This window comes from Larimichthys crocea, chromosome X (assembly GCF_000972845.2).
Source record: "Larimichthys crocea isolate SSNF chromosome X, L_crocea_2.0, whole genome shotgun sequence".
Taxonomy (NCBI): domain Eukaryota; kingdom Metazoa; phylum Chordata; class Actinopteri; family Sciaenidae; genus Larimichthys; species Larimichthys crocea.
Window position 1 is genome coordinate 4,893,555 of NC_040020.1, and position 16,600 is coordinate 4,910,154.

Sequence of the window (16,600 nt, forward strand, 5' to 3'; positions counted from 1 at the left end):
TAACAGTTATGTTTAAATTCAGTGTTAGTGATTGAAAGCAGCCCTGCAAGTTGCTTAAGATATCAGCAAATCATGCATTCTGTATGGGCCCCAGCCTGCATCCACAGCTTTGTTTGTGGGCTCCTCTCACCGAGACTCTTCTATAGTCAAGTCCCACCTTTTTTCCCTCCTCAGTCCAGAAGGGCTAGTGTGAGTAACAGATCTGTGAGTTTAAAGGACTATTAGATATAACCAAAGACCAAAACACACAGGATTTACTGGCCAAGTACTGGCCAAGTAGCACCATACATACATACAGTCATACTCAAACATATGATGTTTTGTTTGGACTTTGGCACAAGAGGAATAAAATAACTTGAAGTGAAGGTCGATGGGGATCATCTGACTTTTCAAAAAAATGAAAGCAGTCTGCTGTTACTAAATGCACCTGGGAGTTGGTTTTGGATTCCTTTGCTGAAGATTATATTTGACCAGCATGGGTGAAAAGTTAGTCGTTTGTCCCAAGTGCTTGTATGGAAGTTTGGCTAGTCTCTAGTTGAGTCTCTAGTCAAGTCTCAAATCTAGTCTCTATAGTCTAATCTGTAGTCTAGACTTTTGTTGAATATTTAATCTAGTTTCTAGTCTAACCTAACCTAAGTCTAATCTCTAGTCTAGTCTCTTTAGTCCCCCCAACTGTCCAAAGAGTGCAGTTGTTCAGGGATTAACATCCCACATCTTGACGTCAATATTAAACCACTCATGCTAATTAACCTTATAATCACACTAGCACCACTCATAAAAGACTAACCAGAAAACACAGAAAGAAAGGAAGTAGAGATGGCATTGTCAGCAATTTATTGATATTTTGCAAGCAGAAAAACAAGACTTAAAATGAGCCACACAACCAGTAAGTGAGAGCTAACGAGCAGCAGGGCAATGGGGTAAAAGTGTCGTGACGCCGGTTTGTTCTCTGTCACAGCGCCAGCCTCAGGGTCTTCCCACTGCCCAATGTCTCCCTGGGTCAGCCGACTGCAGTGTGCCAAGAGTGAAGAAAAATGAACAGAGATAGATAAAAACTGTGGTGTTAGTACAGTCTAGTTGGCGTCTTAATGGCGTCTGATCACTTTACAGGCTGAGCACCAGAAGGCTCACTTAGATACAAAGCCATTAGTACAGACTCCGCTTTAAAAAAGCCACATGAAAAGCTGAGATGAGAGGCGACTGCTGTGAGTTGAAGCCGACTACAGATGCTGTTCACCATGAAGGAGTAAGCGACAAACGACAGGCTGGCAGGAGGAAGCTTTACCTGCAAGTTGTTTTAACTCTAGGATAATGTTTCAATGCAACAAATGGATTAAACGGACTCATTTAACTGTAGTTTACCATTCTTTTATTTATTTCAAATACCCAATTGTGTCCAATTTATAACACAACAAATACAAACATGCATTGACACCCAAGGTATCAACCCTCAGAATATAAAATCATTTGAGAATATAAAAATAAATAATGGAATTTGTTATATAGCATTCAAAATCCTCATCCTATCCTAACTTCCACCTGTAATTCATGTGGTTTCACTGTCCTTGTACCTTCAGAGATAAAAATATGGAAAAAGCTTGGATGTAACCGCTAAGAATGGGGTGAGTTACAGATAGGATTTAACATCTGTTTTAAAATATTAGGATATGATATGATACCTCCAGCACATCCAAACATGGAATGAGGCTTTAAACAGTTCACTGTAGGGAGAAGTACTTTTACCACTAAAGTTACTGTAGTATAGCGGCTCATTCTTGACCTTTGAACTACAGTACCATTTAAAAGTTTGGACACACCTTCTCATTAAATGTTTTTTCTTCATTTTTATTACCTCCTACATACAAACGTTACATTACATTTAGCTGACGCTTTTTATCCAAATCGACTTACAGGGAGCAATTTGGGGTCCAGCATCTTACCCAAGGACACCACCGATCATCTGATTAGTGGACGACCTGCTCTACCTCCTGAGCCACACAAACATTTATGAAAGCTATGTTGACTTGTAAACTTTAGGTCTTTCTTTCCTGGGGAGCTGTCATGAGAGCCAGTTTCATCATAGAGTTTTGTGGTTTTACATCAAGACACATTTAAAGTTCTTGAAATTTTCTGGATTGACCTTCACGTCTTATAGAAATGATGAACTGTTGTTTCTCTTTTCTTAGTTGAGCAGTTCATGGCTACTATTACAACTGTTCTCAAATAGAGCTATTCACTGTATGCCAACAATACCTCTGATGGACTCAAACGCATTACGAAGGTAATGAATTAGATTAATTAACTTTTGAGAAGGCACACTTGGTAATTAAAAAGCTTTCCAGGTGATTATCTAATGAGGTGATTGAGAGAAGAGTCATCTACTTTGAAGAATCTAAAATATAAAACATATTCATACACTTTTTTTGTTTACTACATGATTTGATACGTGTTCCTTCATACTTTTGATGTCTTTAATATTAATCTACAATATAGTAAGTAACACAATTAAAGAAAAAACACTGAATGAAGAGGCGTGTCCAAACTTTTGACTGGTACTGTACATCTGTACAGTCAGCAAACAGAGCTGAAGTCAAAAAAATGAGTAAGTGGACCTTTGAGTTAAGTTAAATGTAATTTTTGTAAGAGAGGAATTCTTCATGCAAACAGACGCAGACTGAACTGCTCGATGTCTTAAAAAAGATCATTAACATACTGTACAGTCACACACACACACACACACACACACACACACACACACACACACACACACACACACACACACACACACACATTATGTACAGACCATGGTTTGCCGACACAGTTGTACTGTTCATCACTGCTTAGGTCATTAAAAAAATAAACAAGTGGAAAGTGCATTAACTTTACAATTAACATAATAATGTTTGGAAAATCCAGCTTTGGATTCAATGCACAGCAAACATTTTTAGTTACAAACAATAAAAATAAAACATTTGGACTATTATTTAGAAGCTTTCATATTTACTAAATGGGTAACACACACAATGACTGGTTTTACAGTACATGGCTTACATCCTCAAGAGTCAACTTTGCCGTATGTCCCCTCTGGTGGTCGGTAGCATTTGGGAAAGGCCATCAGCTGCAACATGTTGAAGGCATATTTCCTGCATCTAATATTCTTTTGAACGTTCTCAATCCGACATCCTTCTCTGGTGATCAAATAAAGAAGGTGAAGAGGAATGAAGAGGAAGAAAAGAAAAGAAAAAAGAAAAGAGTAAACATAAATGAGTTTTGAAATGATGTAATGACAGACACAAGCCTTTAAAAGTTCAGGCACTAAACAAGATGACTTCACAATATACTAATTTGTGGTCTCATGGAATAAAGTAATGCATTAAAAATAAATATATGCATATGTGAAACATTTGAAAGTTAAGGTCGATACACATAAAACTACTACTTACTTAATTTTAAAGTGAAATTAAGTATAAGCAAAATATATATAAGTATATAATATATATAAAATGTATAAGTCTTCAGGATATTCCCTTTCAAAATAAGATATGTTACATTATTAGATTAGAATTATTGATGCAAAGATGTGTACCACTGTATCACAGAGTATCGCTTCAATCCTTCTGTTGGTATTTTAATTGCTTTATATAATATCCATAAACTAGTCTTATCTTCCATTTCCTTCCTTCCATTTTCCTGTAAACACCCAGCTGGCATAATATGAGAGGGTACACCCTAAACAAGTTGCCATTTCATCACATGACTGACGCATAGAGTCAAACAACCGTTTAATTTTCTGGCAATTTACTGTCACAAGCTGCACGTCTTCAGTCTGTGGGAGGAAGCTGGAGTACCCGGAGAGAACCCACGCAGACTCCACACAGAAAGGACCAGAAACTTGCTTGATGTGAGGTTGACTTGATTTTGTATTACTAATGTGAGACTACAAAGCAACCAGTAACTAAAGTTATTAAATTAATGTAGTGGAGTAAAATGTACAATATTTGTCTCTGAGTTGTGGTGGAGTGGAAGTGCAGAGTAGCAGAGAAGTAAAGTTGAGTTTATAAATAATAATAAATAATTGCAAAGTGATTCTATAAATACAACTAATTATGCTTTTCTCTTTTAAACATGATGAAATATACTGTAGCTAGTGTTAGTGTGACATCAATGCAGAAAATATCTAATATATTCTTATTCCCACAATTTCAGCACCATTATTTAATCAAAAAAAAAAAAAAAAACACACACAAAAAAAACAATTGTGTTCTTTTGAATGATATAACTATCTATGCAAATAGGCTTACACATTTTGTGCTATGAGTCTCACAGTGACAGGAGGGCCATCTGCCCATTTCACCCCAAGGTTTACTGTCTGACCCTGGAGTCACTTGGCAATTACCATCGCCATGGAAATGACTAATTACTGGTGTGAACACACAGCTGACTGAGATGAGCTAATTAGACTCTTTCACACTTTTCCTGTAACTCTTCATGTTCCTTCAGCTGCTTCTTCATTCAACGATTAGTCAGCAGTGCAGTTTAGCTTTTCAACATCCGGCATTCACATTTCTAGTCTAGTCTCTAGTCAAGTCTCAAGTCTAATATTCAGTCTAGTTTCTATTATGGAAAAAAGGGCCATGCATGCGCTGTAGGCTCATAGACAGAGACAGCACTAAATCATTTCAGAGAACACTTTATCTCTTGGTATGCCAGGCCGCTGTTTGGATTGCTGGAGGAGTGCAGGTGCCAGCCTATCTCACATGATGTATTAAATAGCTAACTGTTGACTGTTGTTGTGTAACTGTTCCTGAACATTTTCCTCCCTCCTGACCTGGTACCATTGATTTTCAGGGATTTCTCCACAACAGTCTCTATAGTCTAACCTCTAGCTGAATCTCTAATCTACTTTCTAGTCTAATCTCTAAAGTCTACTCTCGTCTTGTCTAATCTCTTTTAGCTAGTCTCTAATCTTCAACCTAGTCTCTATAGTCTTATGTCTAGTTTAATCTCTAGTCTGCTCATATGGTTTATGATGGTTTTGTTTTGTGTAGTGATAACATTCATGTTGAATTTGAATATGTTCATCAAAGTGCAACTGAAAATAACACCACCACCGCAGTTACAGTGTGCAGAGTCCCGCAAATACCTCTTATATGAATCAGCTCACGTGACTCACCAACCATCACAGATGTAGTTTTTTTTAAATTACAGCACTGTGTTAAAACAACCTGTTTTTAAAAAAAGCACCATGTAAAGTGGCGAGAAGAAGGCCCATTTGAATTACAGGATAACAATTAAGTTTGCTGGACTGACTTTAGGTATCCTGCGTGCTTCAAAGAGTTCTTTAAGGTGGCTTTATTTATTATATCATTGACAATGTGACATTGTGTCTGGGAAGTTTCCACTATTCTTTCTTCTGTTATTATGCTTTGTAGAGCCAAAAAATACCATGTAAGTTGGGCTGACCTCAGAAACCACCAAAATCAAAACTGTGCACCGCTCTGTTAGATTGTTTTACATCACAACCGGTGAAACAATGTCTTTGGCTTGGCAAAATTACTGTAACAACAAATCACATGAAAAGACTAAAAGACACAATGAAGTGAGCCTACTAACATGTATTTCTGTAGCACGCTCACCAGTGCACCAAATTAAACATAAGGTAGACATTAAAGTGTACGTTTGTGATTTGTGACATTTCAATATTTTAAAATATTTAAATTTTTAGTGTGAATTAATGAGTTTGATAGTTGGGGTGTGTTATTTTCTGTCACATAAAACATTATAAACATTAAAATAAATGATATCTAATGTAAAATATCATATAGAAGCACACAATATTCATTACTCGGAAGCTTATTATGCATACACTACTTGGGAGGGGAGGGCAGTGACAGGCTGCGACCCCACTGTCCAAAGAGTGCAGTTGTTCAGGGATTAACATCCCACACCTTGACGTCAATATTAAACCACTCATGCTAATTAACCTTATAATCACACTAGCACCACTCATAAAAGACTAACCAGAAAACACAGAAAGAAAGGAAGTAGAGATGGCATTGTCAGCAATTTATTGATATTTTGCAAGCAGAAAAACAAGACTTAAAATGAGCCACACAACCAGTAAGTGAGAGCTAACGAGCAGCAGGGCAATGGGGTAAAAGTGTCGTGACGCCGGTTTGTTCTCTGTCACAGCGCCAGCCTCAGGGTCTTCCCACTGCCCAATGTCTCCCTGGGTCAGCCGACTGCAGTGTGCCCAGAGTGAAGAAAAATGAACAGAGATAGATAAAAACTGTGGTGTTAGTACAGTCTAGTTGGCGTCTTAAGTGAGACTTCTGGCACAGATTGATCACTTTACAGGCTGAGCACCAGAAGGCTCACTTAGATACAAAACCATTAGTACAGTCCATTAGTACAGACTCTGCCTTAAGAAAGCCACAGACAAACACGGAGCAGAAATGTGAGAAGCACGCCCATGAAAAGCTGAGATGGTAGAGGATGGAGAAAGGAGGCATGCATTTGATGCAAAAAGCTTTTGTGCCGAAAGCGTATTACATCTGATCCAGCTGATATGCGTTCACTAAACTCGAGAGCGGAAGACTCGTGTTTACATTAGTGGTTTAACAGGTTTTTGTGAAATGTGGCTCTTGCCTTAAAGTTTGTTTTACCATATTCATTTCCTGTTGGAGAGCTTTAGACCTCATTCATGCTTCTGTTTTTGACAGATTTGATTCATGGTCTGCAGTACTGAAAACATTGTTACGTAAGAGTGAAACTGCTTCTTTTTCACTGTTAGAGATCAGAGGTCAATGCAAAGGCTGACTTTACATGATTGATAGTTTGTAGGATCTTGTAGGAACCTGTGTGAAAAAGACAAAGAAGCACATGCCTGGAGGTTTTATACAGGAAATACCTGATGGCTAATCTGACAAGAAGAAGAGACTATAACCAGCTATAACTAAATTGTACTAGAAGGTTATGTAAAAGACAAACTTCATGGTGTTGTTGGTTCACAACCAGTCATTTAAATTACAGCTGGATGAACAAACGTAGCTCTGGTATAACAACAAATGAGTCAACCGGTGCGTCATCAATCATGATACATGCCGTTCTTTTTAGCCACACTCAACACATGCAGATGTTTTGAGTAAAAGCTGTGACACATGAACAAAAATGTCTCAGCCACGCTGGAGCTACAAAGAAACACGCCGGACTATAATGTTCATTATTCTCTCTTAAGAAGTGTGTCACTCCTTTTAGCGAGCACTTATTAGCTTCCTCTAATTATCTCCTCCCACCACATCTTAGTTCAACTCTAAATTAATGTTACAAGACTAATTGATCTACTAAGTATAGAGGTTTAATTGGACCTTCAGCCTTAGTTAATTTAGACGTATTTACAGTGTTTTAAGAACTGAGTCTGATTTTAAAATGGTCCCTCTTCTCCATGACTGTGCTGGTGTTAGAATGGAAGACAACGCAGGCAATCAAAGAGGATCACTTCATTGTGCCTGGAGATTACTAGAGTGCACTTTCACAGCTAAAATCCTTCTATCCTTTTACTACAGATCTTCACAGATCCTCCACCATCATGCATTTATACACACAGATTTTTTTTTACTACATCTAAATGTTAAATGAACAAGAAGAGTCAAGCCGAAGCATGCATTTAAGAGCAAATATAAAGTTATTGAAGCGATTAAAGTCAACTTAACAGTATAACTTATTAGTGTTCAAACAGAGCTACTATTTGGATGCAGCACCCGCAATTAAATAAGTTTCAACGCCCTACGGGAGCTACATGGCATATGTTCAAAAATGTTCAGATATCTGGAAGTGATAATAATAGTTTGTCACACATTTAGCCAGAGTAACATTTTGAGTAACAATATCCTCGTTAAATTCTACCTCGTGTTTACACACATGCCCAAGGCTCAGTTACACACTTGCCAGCTGTAATTGTCTTGGCAAATAATGCACACAAGTAGTTTTGTCTGTGACAGTCATGGATGCAGAAAACATCAAATCTGTTAAGAACACTCCCTTTAGACACAAAAACTGTTTGGAGATGATAAATGCATATGCAGTATTTTCATTACTAGAAGATCTGACGAACCTGTTGCAAGATTTAGTAACTGATACTTTAAAATATCATAACATTATGATAAATATTGTCATAAATTCTGATTTTACTGTTTTTTATTCATTTGGCGGGATGAAGATTTATTTATTGAGTGTATTGACTTGTAATTTTGCTAGCCCGTTAACCCAATGACACCCACCACCCAGAAACTTGAGATATAAGACGTTTAGGTTGCTTACTGTGCTGTTCAACACTGCAGTGAATGTTGAACATTTGCAGGTCTGTGTCGAGTCATCGTTTACTTTTGTCACAGCACAGCAAAACAGATGTGTCCATCACATCAGTTGCATGTATTAACTGTAATAACTTGTTGCCTTACTTTATAATATAGTGGTTATTATGCAATTGCAAGCTTAGTTTATTAATTTACTTCACTTAAACCCATATTTGACTCTGATTAATCATGTTGAGTGACTGAGTGGTGGCTATTTATCCAGTACAGCTGGCCTCATTACCACAGACAGTTCTTAAATTAGAACCTATGTGATTTAGACAGATGCAGATGTAGATAATTACCCTGCTGGCAAACACAAACACTAAAGGCAGCAGTGGCCCTGGAGCACTGATAGGAACATGCATGGTTTCCTCTGAATGTATAAGGTAAGGTGGCGATGGTGGAGGGATGATGGATGGTGTTTATACTTGCACGTTTAACAGTGATACGTTGCAAGCAAACATATTTGATGTGTGCGATAAACGTCAGCTTTTGTTCACATCACGGGTTGTTGCAGGTGCAGGTTATTTCTTCAACCAGACATGTTTAATAGCATGTCTGTTTGACGATTACAGAATGCAACTGAGCCATGCTGATAGTTTCTGAGCTGAGATTTTGAGATATCCCCGCTGAAAACTCACAGCCCAATACAATGGAGGTGATTGTTTTTTTTTTGTGTTGTGTTTGTTGGTTACTCTACATAATCCATAGATCTCATTGTCAGTCACTTTCATTGAACTTAAAATGGTAAGTGAAATGGTTCACGGCTGACGTCTGTGGACAATCCAGAGTAACTAGGACACGTTTCTACTGATGTTTCTCATTGTTTGAGCGCTCATTGCATGAGATGGTGACATAGATCTCAGAGCAAATAAAGCCAAAACAATCTGCACAGCTACACATACTACAAAATCAAAGTAGAAAACTACTATGTGTCTTTATATTATTTGGATGACATTTGGAACAATAACTTGCACCCATAACAGTTTTATACAGTCTCTTATTGCCGTCTTACCTCCGCATACAGTCCAGTGCACGGATGAAGAAATCCTTGCTGAGCTGGTGTTCATCACGTAGGAGGGAACACTGCTCTAATGTGACAGACATGGACGTCCGGTCTTTGGCACTTTTACAGCTGGTAAACCTGATGCCATTTAACCTTCGGCAGATCTGAAGCGGAGAAAAGGAACACACATAATGTTTACACGCCTGCCTTCATCAAGTCAAAATACTCAAAATACGGGGCACACTGATAACATTCCCATCAACCTCAGCAGACAACATCAGCACAGTCACAACAGCTAGAATAGTTTGTTTTAACAAGTTCTTGCAGTGTGTGTGGAGCACAAACACTGTAACAACATGTAAAACAGCTGCTTGATGGATACTAATTAACAGGCAAAAGGTCAGTGTAGGCCAGCTGATTACATCTGCGTACACGTTTACGTACACGACAATTATTGTGATTATACAATAACAACACTGCTTACCGTTCCAGCAATCCATAGTATTTCCACATTCTTTCTCTTCTTTGTAACTACATTCTGGCCCAGGGATTCAAGTAATTCCTTTATGTCAGTCTGTGTGTGAAAACACGGTAGACCTGTTCGTTAGAAAGACAAAACACATTTCAAGTCAGTGCTTCTGTTTCCTGGAAGTAATGTGTGTTAGCAGACAAAACAGTTCACTTCACACTTCTCACATTTGATGAGATGATTAAATTCCATGACTCACATTATAACCAATAAAGTGGGAATGTATAAATTGTATAAGTCTTGACGTAGTAAACTCCATAAGATACTCACAATGCGTATTAAAACAAATAAATAATTATATGCACACATCTTTGTAACTGCCTCAACACTTTCTTCGCTGCAGTAGCGGAGCATTTGTCTAGAATAAATGAATAAAGATGTTGTGCACTTACATTCTAGTGGCACCTTTTCACTTAATGATTTGTAATAGGCTTCTAACATCTCAAAGTTCTTCTGGTTTATTCTTTCTTGTAGTGAGATATCGCCAAACCTGAGAGGATGACAGAGCGAATAAAGGCAGTTGATGGCTCACTGAGGAAAAGTGAAAGAGTTTTAAATAGTGTCTGCACAGAAGGATTATTTTAACTTCTAGATACAGATGTACTTGAATAAAGGATAAACAATGCATCACTCCTGTTCAAGTGTTAACATGTTCCCACAAAGAGTGCTTATCCTAAAGTGCAACAGACTGAAAGTGTGTGCAGTACCTCTCAGCTATAGTTTGCTGTTCATTGATGCCCACGTTAAACAGCACCGGGAATACTCGTAGAGGCTTGCCCTCCTTGATCTCCTCTGGCAAAGTCTGGAAAACCAGTCGTGGTAATGGCACTTCTACAGTGAAGTGGTCTCTGAATGCAGGAAGAGAACAAAGAAACAGAGAGTAAAAGAGAAATTCGATACATTTGGCAATCCTGTAGAATTTGATACGCTTGGAAAGTTGTACAATATGACACTCAAGACAGGCCTGAGCAAGCTTTAAAAACAGACACTGTTGACAGATAGTGTGAGTGATTACTTATGGGAAGGGGAGGGGCAAGAGGAGTGTATCATCTTATCATGCTTGGCATAATGTGCACAGTAACCAACTCAAATTAACTGGCTTGACCCTGTCTTGTGGAAATGTGTTACATGTGAACTATTGCTTAACTGCTGGGAAGTGGAGACCATGACTGTACTCCGCTCTGGCATTCCAACTTCCTGTGGTAAGATAATTTCAATTACATTTAGACTAAAGTTCACCAAGATTCAGAAGACAAAGCTACTTCCTTATAACCTGGCTGCACAGTGCAGCTATCCCGCTAGGCTCTGGCAAGCTCTTTGACATTTAATCGGTAGGGCAGACTCGTAGTGATTTAGTTTTCACTCGTGGAGTTTGAAATTTAAGATATCTGCTTGACATATCTTGGTGTGCTCTGGCAGTATTTTTCCATTTTGCACATCTCTTGGGAGTTTGTTTGGACCAAACGGCACATACCACAATACCCCTCAGCACCAAGCTTTGCTATTTTTGCACAAGCAAATATACCCACTACTGTATGTAGTGGGGAAGAGTCTATGATAGAACACATAATTATTATGATGAGAGTGGATGATAAATGAATAACTCTAAAACAAGACATTCTGTGAATCCATGCCATGTGATATGCAGATTGATTCATAGGCTGCGTGTGGATAAAAGCACAAAAACAGATCCTAGTGGATCTACACCACTTCCAGTGTTTTTTTATAGTAAACTAAAACTATTTCATACTCTAGTATTACTATCATTCTAGTAGTAGTTTTTCAGTTCACTGAATCATTACATGCTGTACTTAGGAGACAAAAATAATAGAATTCAAAATATAGTGTTGTTATATTTGATCTGGAACCTCTTTTGTGAAAACACAGCTCTAGAAATAATAGATGGGGTATCTTTATTTTACAGGTCCTGACATTTCTTAATAGTTTAGCAGGATGTTTTAGATTTTTTTGCTGGTACTTGCAAACCAGAAAGATTTATTGTCATGTCTTGTCTCTGATTGAGGCAAATGTTTTCACAGCAAGAGAGAACCATTGATTTACACAGTTGTCGTAGTAATACAGTAGCTGGGTGGTGTAGACAAATTGAATTTATATGTCAGGTCCTTTTAAGAAATAGAACACATAAAATTAAATGGTACTCTCAAATGAAAAAGAAAATTTAATTAACTGCTTGTAATTTTAATGCTCATCATGAGACTTGTGTTGGCAACAGGCTGACCACTGAGAGGTGTAATGTACATATCAATGCTACAGGATGTTGTAGTACTTAGCAGCTTTGTCTTTAGGATATGCCATTATCATACGGACTGAATTGAACATGTTAGAGCAAAAAAGGGAAGCAGAGACTGTCTCACCGTCGACCACACACTAAAGGCTGGAGGTCGCTGAGGTCATCGGTCTTGGCCTCTGTGATCTGGAACACGACTCTCTGCAGGTCTGAGATTCCAACCTCCATGTCCTCCAGCATCCCGATTTCCTCACCTTACACAGTTCGATAAAACAAGATTAGCAGTCATTTGATTCTTGCTTGTTACACAACGCTTTAGTTATTCAAACTGTGTTAAATTTTTATCATATCAGAGGTTTTTCTGGATGATGAAACATGGAAAACTTAGATCCTACAGCCTGACATTGGCAGACTAATTTGAATAAAACTTGCAGATTTGTCTGGTTCCCTCGCTATGTGACACTAATAATATCTTATAATTAGCCGTGTTTCAGCTATTCATTTTGCTGACTGGTCTGATTTTTCTAGAGCTGCATGAGTTTTAGCAAATCACCATGAATGAGAGCATTGATCGTGGTGGTGCAAGAAAGTGGAACAGGTATGTGAATATCTTAGAAGGATCTTAATTCAGTATCTAGTCAACCTACACCCGGATCAGTTGTGTAAACCTAAACAGATAAAAGCGTATGTAACAATTGCCTGTTATGAATGCCAAAAAGGAAACACTACACTGAAACATCACCCTGCTACATGTTCTGATTTGTTACAGCCGTGCAATCACTCATCACAACCAGGCTAGCCAGACTGACATAAACCAAATCACCAAATTAGATTTTCTTTCTATAAAACACATAAAAGTGAGCAGCTGTGTTAGGTAAGGGTTTTTGAGGTTGCCAGTTCTGATTTTACTCTTACAGATTTACTCACTGTAGGTGCTGAGAAGGCTCTCAAACTGGGCCACGAGGCCAACCAAGTGGAGCTGCCTCAGGAAGCTTTTGTCCTGCATTCCTGCATACAGCCTCATGACAAAGCCACAGGCTAAGGCTGCCAGCTGTTGAAAACACACGTACAAACAAACATTTGAGCCAGTAAGTTTCTCACACACTGTTCACAAACAGTGAAGCAGCCATAAACATAAACACACATGCAAAAAAACAGGTCCAGATTATTGATGGTCTCAAATAATTCAGCTGCAAAATAAGGGTGAGTAGGTCGAACAGCTCATAAATTGCAGCTGTATTCATACCATCATTCAAAATGCTTAACTACCACTCCTCAACGCTTAGAATAAAACCTCTGTATTTTTTCGCTCATGTGCATTCAATGAAGATTTTCTTTCAAAAAATATAACGCTTCAAGTTTTAGTCTATGTGAACATTTAATAAAAAGTTTGTAAAAGCCAGGCACAAGTTTGCAGCAGTGAGTGGATTGCACCTTGGACCACAGGTGACAGACAATTAGATAATAAACTGTTTTACAGTTGTGGTGTATTTTCTTACAAGCTTTTCAGAGTATTTCATTGGTCTTAAAACAAGAGCAAATGAGAACTAACAAGGTTGTTGTACAAATATCTTATCTCAGTGTGGCCACCTACTGCCTGACTGAAGACCACGTCTCGCCTCTGTTGGAGGAACAGGCCCTGTGGAATACTGCAGGCTGCCTCCTGCAGGAGCACAAAGGTCATGGCTCTCTTTGCCTTCTCAACCACCTCCATCACACACTCCTTTAACCTGGTCACTGGAGGACGCAGCTGCTCCTTCCAGTCGCCTGTGGAGAAGAGGAAGTCAAATTCAATTAAATTTTATTATTACGGTGCCAAAACAAAACAGAAGTTATCTCTGGACACTTTTCATAAAAACAGATCTAGAACGTAAGCTCTGTAGCATTTGTAGCAAAGAGGGTTGGAGCTGTAGACAGAGATGGAATGATAGCTATTGTGGTACGTGAGGATGAAAGTCTTCACGCATGTGTTCTCTGCCAGAAACAACACGCTTGTGTTCTCTGCTAGAAACAACACACTGTTTATCTGTGAAACCGGTTCAGCCATTCATGTTTCTGTGACAATGAGGAGGAAAGGAAAACCCGACCACAAAGTTCACACTGATTAAAGGAGAGCATGGGTCATCTGTTAACTTAGGAAATCCACACATAAAGATAAAAAAAATACCACTTATATCTTTGATTCAGTAAATAGGTTGTGGTGATAATAGTAAATAAGATGAACACAGTCTCTCAACCAATCACATCACCTGTCCCATAGCTCTGAAACAGCTGTGGCAATCAGTGAAGCATGACAACAATAACTCTACGCTCTTCCAGGAAGGACAGATTATTGTGTACTAGATATACTAGATAGTGACACGATGGCACGAAGGCAGATGGTGTGGATTTTTTTAACTGTTAATTAGTATGATGATACTGATGATATGATGATATGATGATAAAATAATTAAATCATTAAAAAAAAAGAAGTTTGTTGAAGCTACAGTTTATATGACGGCATCAATCTTGTGCTATTTCAGTCGTAATTCAGCACTACATTGCGTCCTAAATGGTCACATCATATCGTAATTGATCACACCATAATGAATTTCAAGAATAAAACATCAAACGTCGTGTTTGTTAAAGAAAGTTGGAAAGGAAATGATGAGAAACAGAATTAATGAGCTTCTGGAATCTGATGTCTCCAACATAAACACACACACACACAAACACAGCAATGTGTAATAGCACTGCGCTCTGTTGTGGCACTTGTCCAATCAGAGGCTGCAGATTTATCAGCATATCTGTCTTGCCACCTTCAGATGGCTGCAGGGATTTAATGAACTGTAGGAGCAGGTTTTTACTCAGTGAAAACAGTTGTGGAGAACAGATTCTGTAAGAATGACCCTTTCATGCAGAGGGAAATGCTGATTTTTTTAACCACATCAAACATTATCATTGACGTAAAATACTTTGTTTACATTTTCAAAATCTTTCTGTTATTGCTGTGAATTTACCCCAAATGTTTAGTTTGCTCCTCTCGACAAAGTCACCACATTGACATTGACGTGCTTCTTTAAAAGCCAAGGCACTGAGCATCAAAATACCACACAGACAGACAAAGTGAATTTCAAGGCCAGGAAATTGCCAAACTGAGAGCACCGCAGAAATAAGGACCCTAACATGAGGATACTTCCCTGCTGTTGTGTAATTCATGTTGAAACAGGATATTAGAGAGGAACATAATGCAGAGAGAGAGTACTTGAAAGTGAAAGACAATGGTTGTACTTTATTTGACAGTGTGCCAATTTTTAGACTGTGGCAGGAGTGGAGAAAGTGTTAGACATCTAAACCGACTTCTCATATCACTCGCTAACTAGTTTTTCTACACTCAACTGCAGCATGTGGTGTTGACATGTTATTACTCCTCAGGTTGATGGATAGCTTATTGCCTTTGGATCAGTATCACACCAATTTGTAATCCTATTTGTCTGTTCTTCCGCTTAACACTTGGTATGACTATGCTTGGGCTTTCTCACCTTTGTTTGTTAGTGCAGCTGTAGATAGACAGGAAAGTGGGGAGAGAGAAGAGGGATGACATGCAGCCACTTGGTTGGAAGTGAACTGAACTGGTAAAGACTTAGCTTTGATACATATTTCTCATAAACAAATCACAACTGGTTGAGTCAGTTGGCTTTCCATGTACACTCTGATGTGCACAGGTAGCTCTATGTTACAAGTAAGTACGGCAAATATTAAATACAGTAGCATACGCCTTGTTCAGCTACAACAACAAAAACAGAATAATTCCTAATGAGAAGACTATTTATTGTTGACTGTTGTTGAATCCTGACTGGAACCAGTTCAATTTGGAGCTAATTTGGTGTAACACCCCTGTGCTCCACCTCTCTTTTTAATATTTCCTGTCTGGAGCCACGATTGCAGAGTTTTTGAACCATACATTTTACCTGCACTTACTATCCTGCAATCACATCTAAGCTCGTAACTAAACATGGATGCATTTATGTGCTACCTTCATGAAGGTGACTACATGAGGAGGCTTACAATATCATTGTATTATTGTAAGCTACATTCCCGCGATCTCATTGTTTATTTTATTTTGAAATTGTGTGGCATTTTGATAGTATCGTGTGTTTTAATTAATTTCATTAAAAAATATATTTTAGAGATTCTTCCATGTACCACTGGAGGGAAGTCATGTACCGTACCATAGTTTGAAAACCAGTGATGTATTCCATTGTAAAACAATATATATATTATATTTTATAGACTTAAAAAATTAAACACAATCAGTGAGTATACTTTGTTTTGTCACACTATATACTCAAAAGCTGCTATGTAAGGGTTTGGAACACAGCTTTAGTGTGATTTCACAGTGTCTTGTATGCATTTCCTCATTAGCCAACAGGGGGCAGTGTTGGTTAAGTAATGTTCAAACTAAGACTTCCCCCTCATGTATT

General features: G+C 38.2%; 1 protein-coding gene across 9 annotated transcripts in view; it reads right to left on the reverse strand.

Annotated features, from left to right (window-relative positions):
* Window positions 1–105: 105 nt before the first annotated feature.
* The window catches only part of inpp4b (inositol polyphosphate-4-phosphatase type II B), a 217,891-nt gene continuing 201,396 nt past the window's right edge, over window positions 106–16,600 (reverse strand). For 6 of the 9 annotated variants that reach the window (XM_019256049.2, XM_027282884.1, XM_027282882.1 and 3 more), the window contains 8 exons: window positions 13,732–13,904; window positions 13,065–13,188; window positions 12,265–12,391; window positions 10,597–10,737; window positions 10,282–10,379; window positions 9,845–9,957; window positions 9,370–9,524; window positions 6,068–6,242 (listed from right to left, as the gene is read on the reverse strand). In XM_019256049.2, coding sequence (XP_019111594.1) covers window positions 6,068–6,242; window positions 9,370–9,524; window positions 9,845–9,957; window positions 10,282–10,379; window positions 10,597–10,737; window positions 12,265–12,391; window positions 13,065–13,188; window positions 13,732–13,904 — 1,106 coding nt within the window. Of the gene's footprint in view, window positions 715–1,352; window positions 3,189–5,201; window positions 6,243–9,369; window positions 9,525–9,844; window positions 9,958–10,281; window positions 10,380–10,596; window positions 10,738–12,264; window positions 12,392–13,064; window positions 13,189–13,731; window positions 13,905–16,600 lie in introns of those variants that run through there. The other 3 variants (XR_003462985.1, XM_019256050.2, XM_027282883.1) reach the window with 3 other exon arrangements.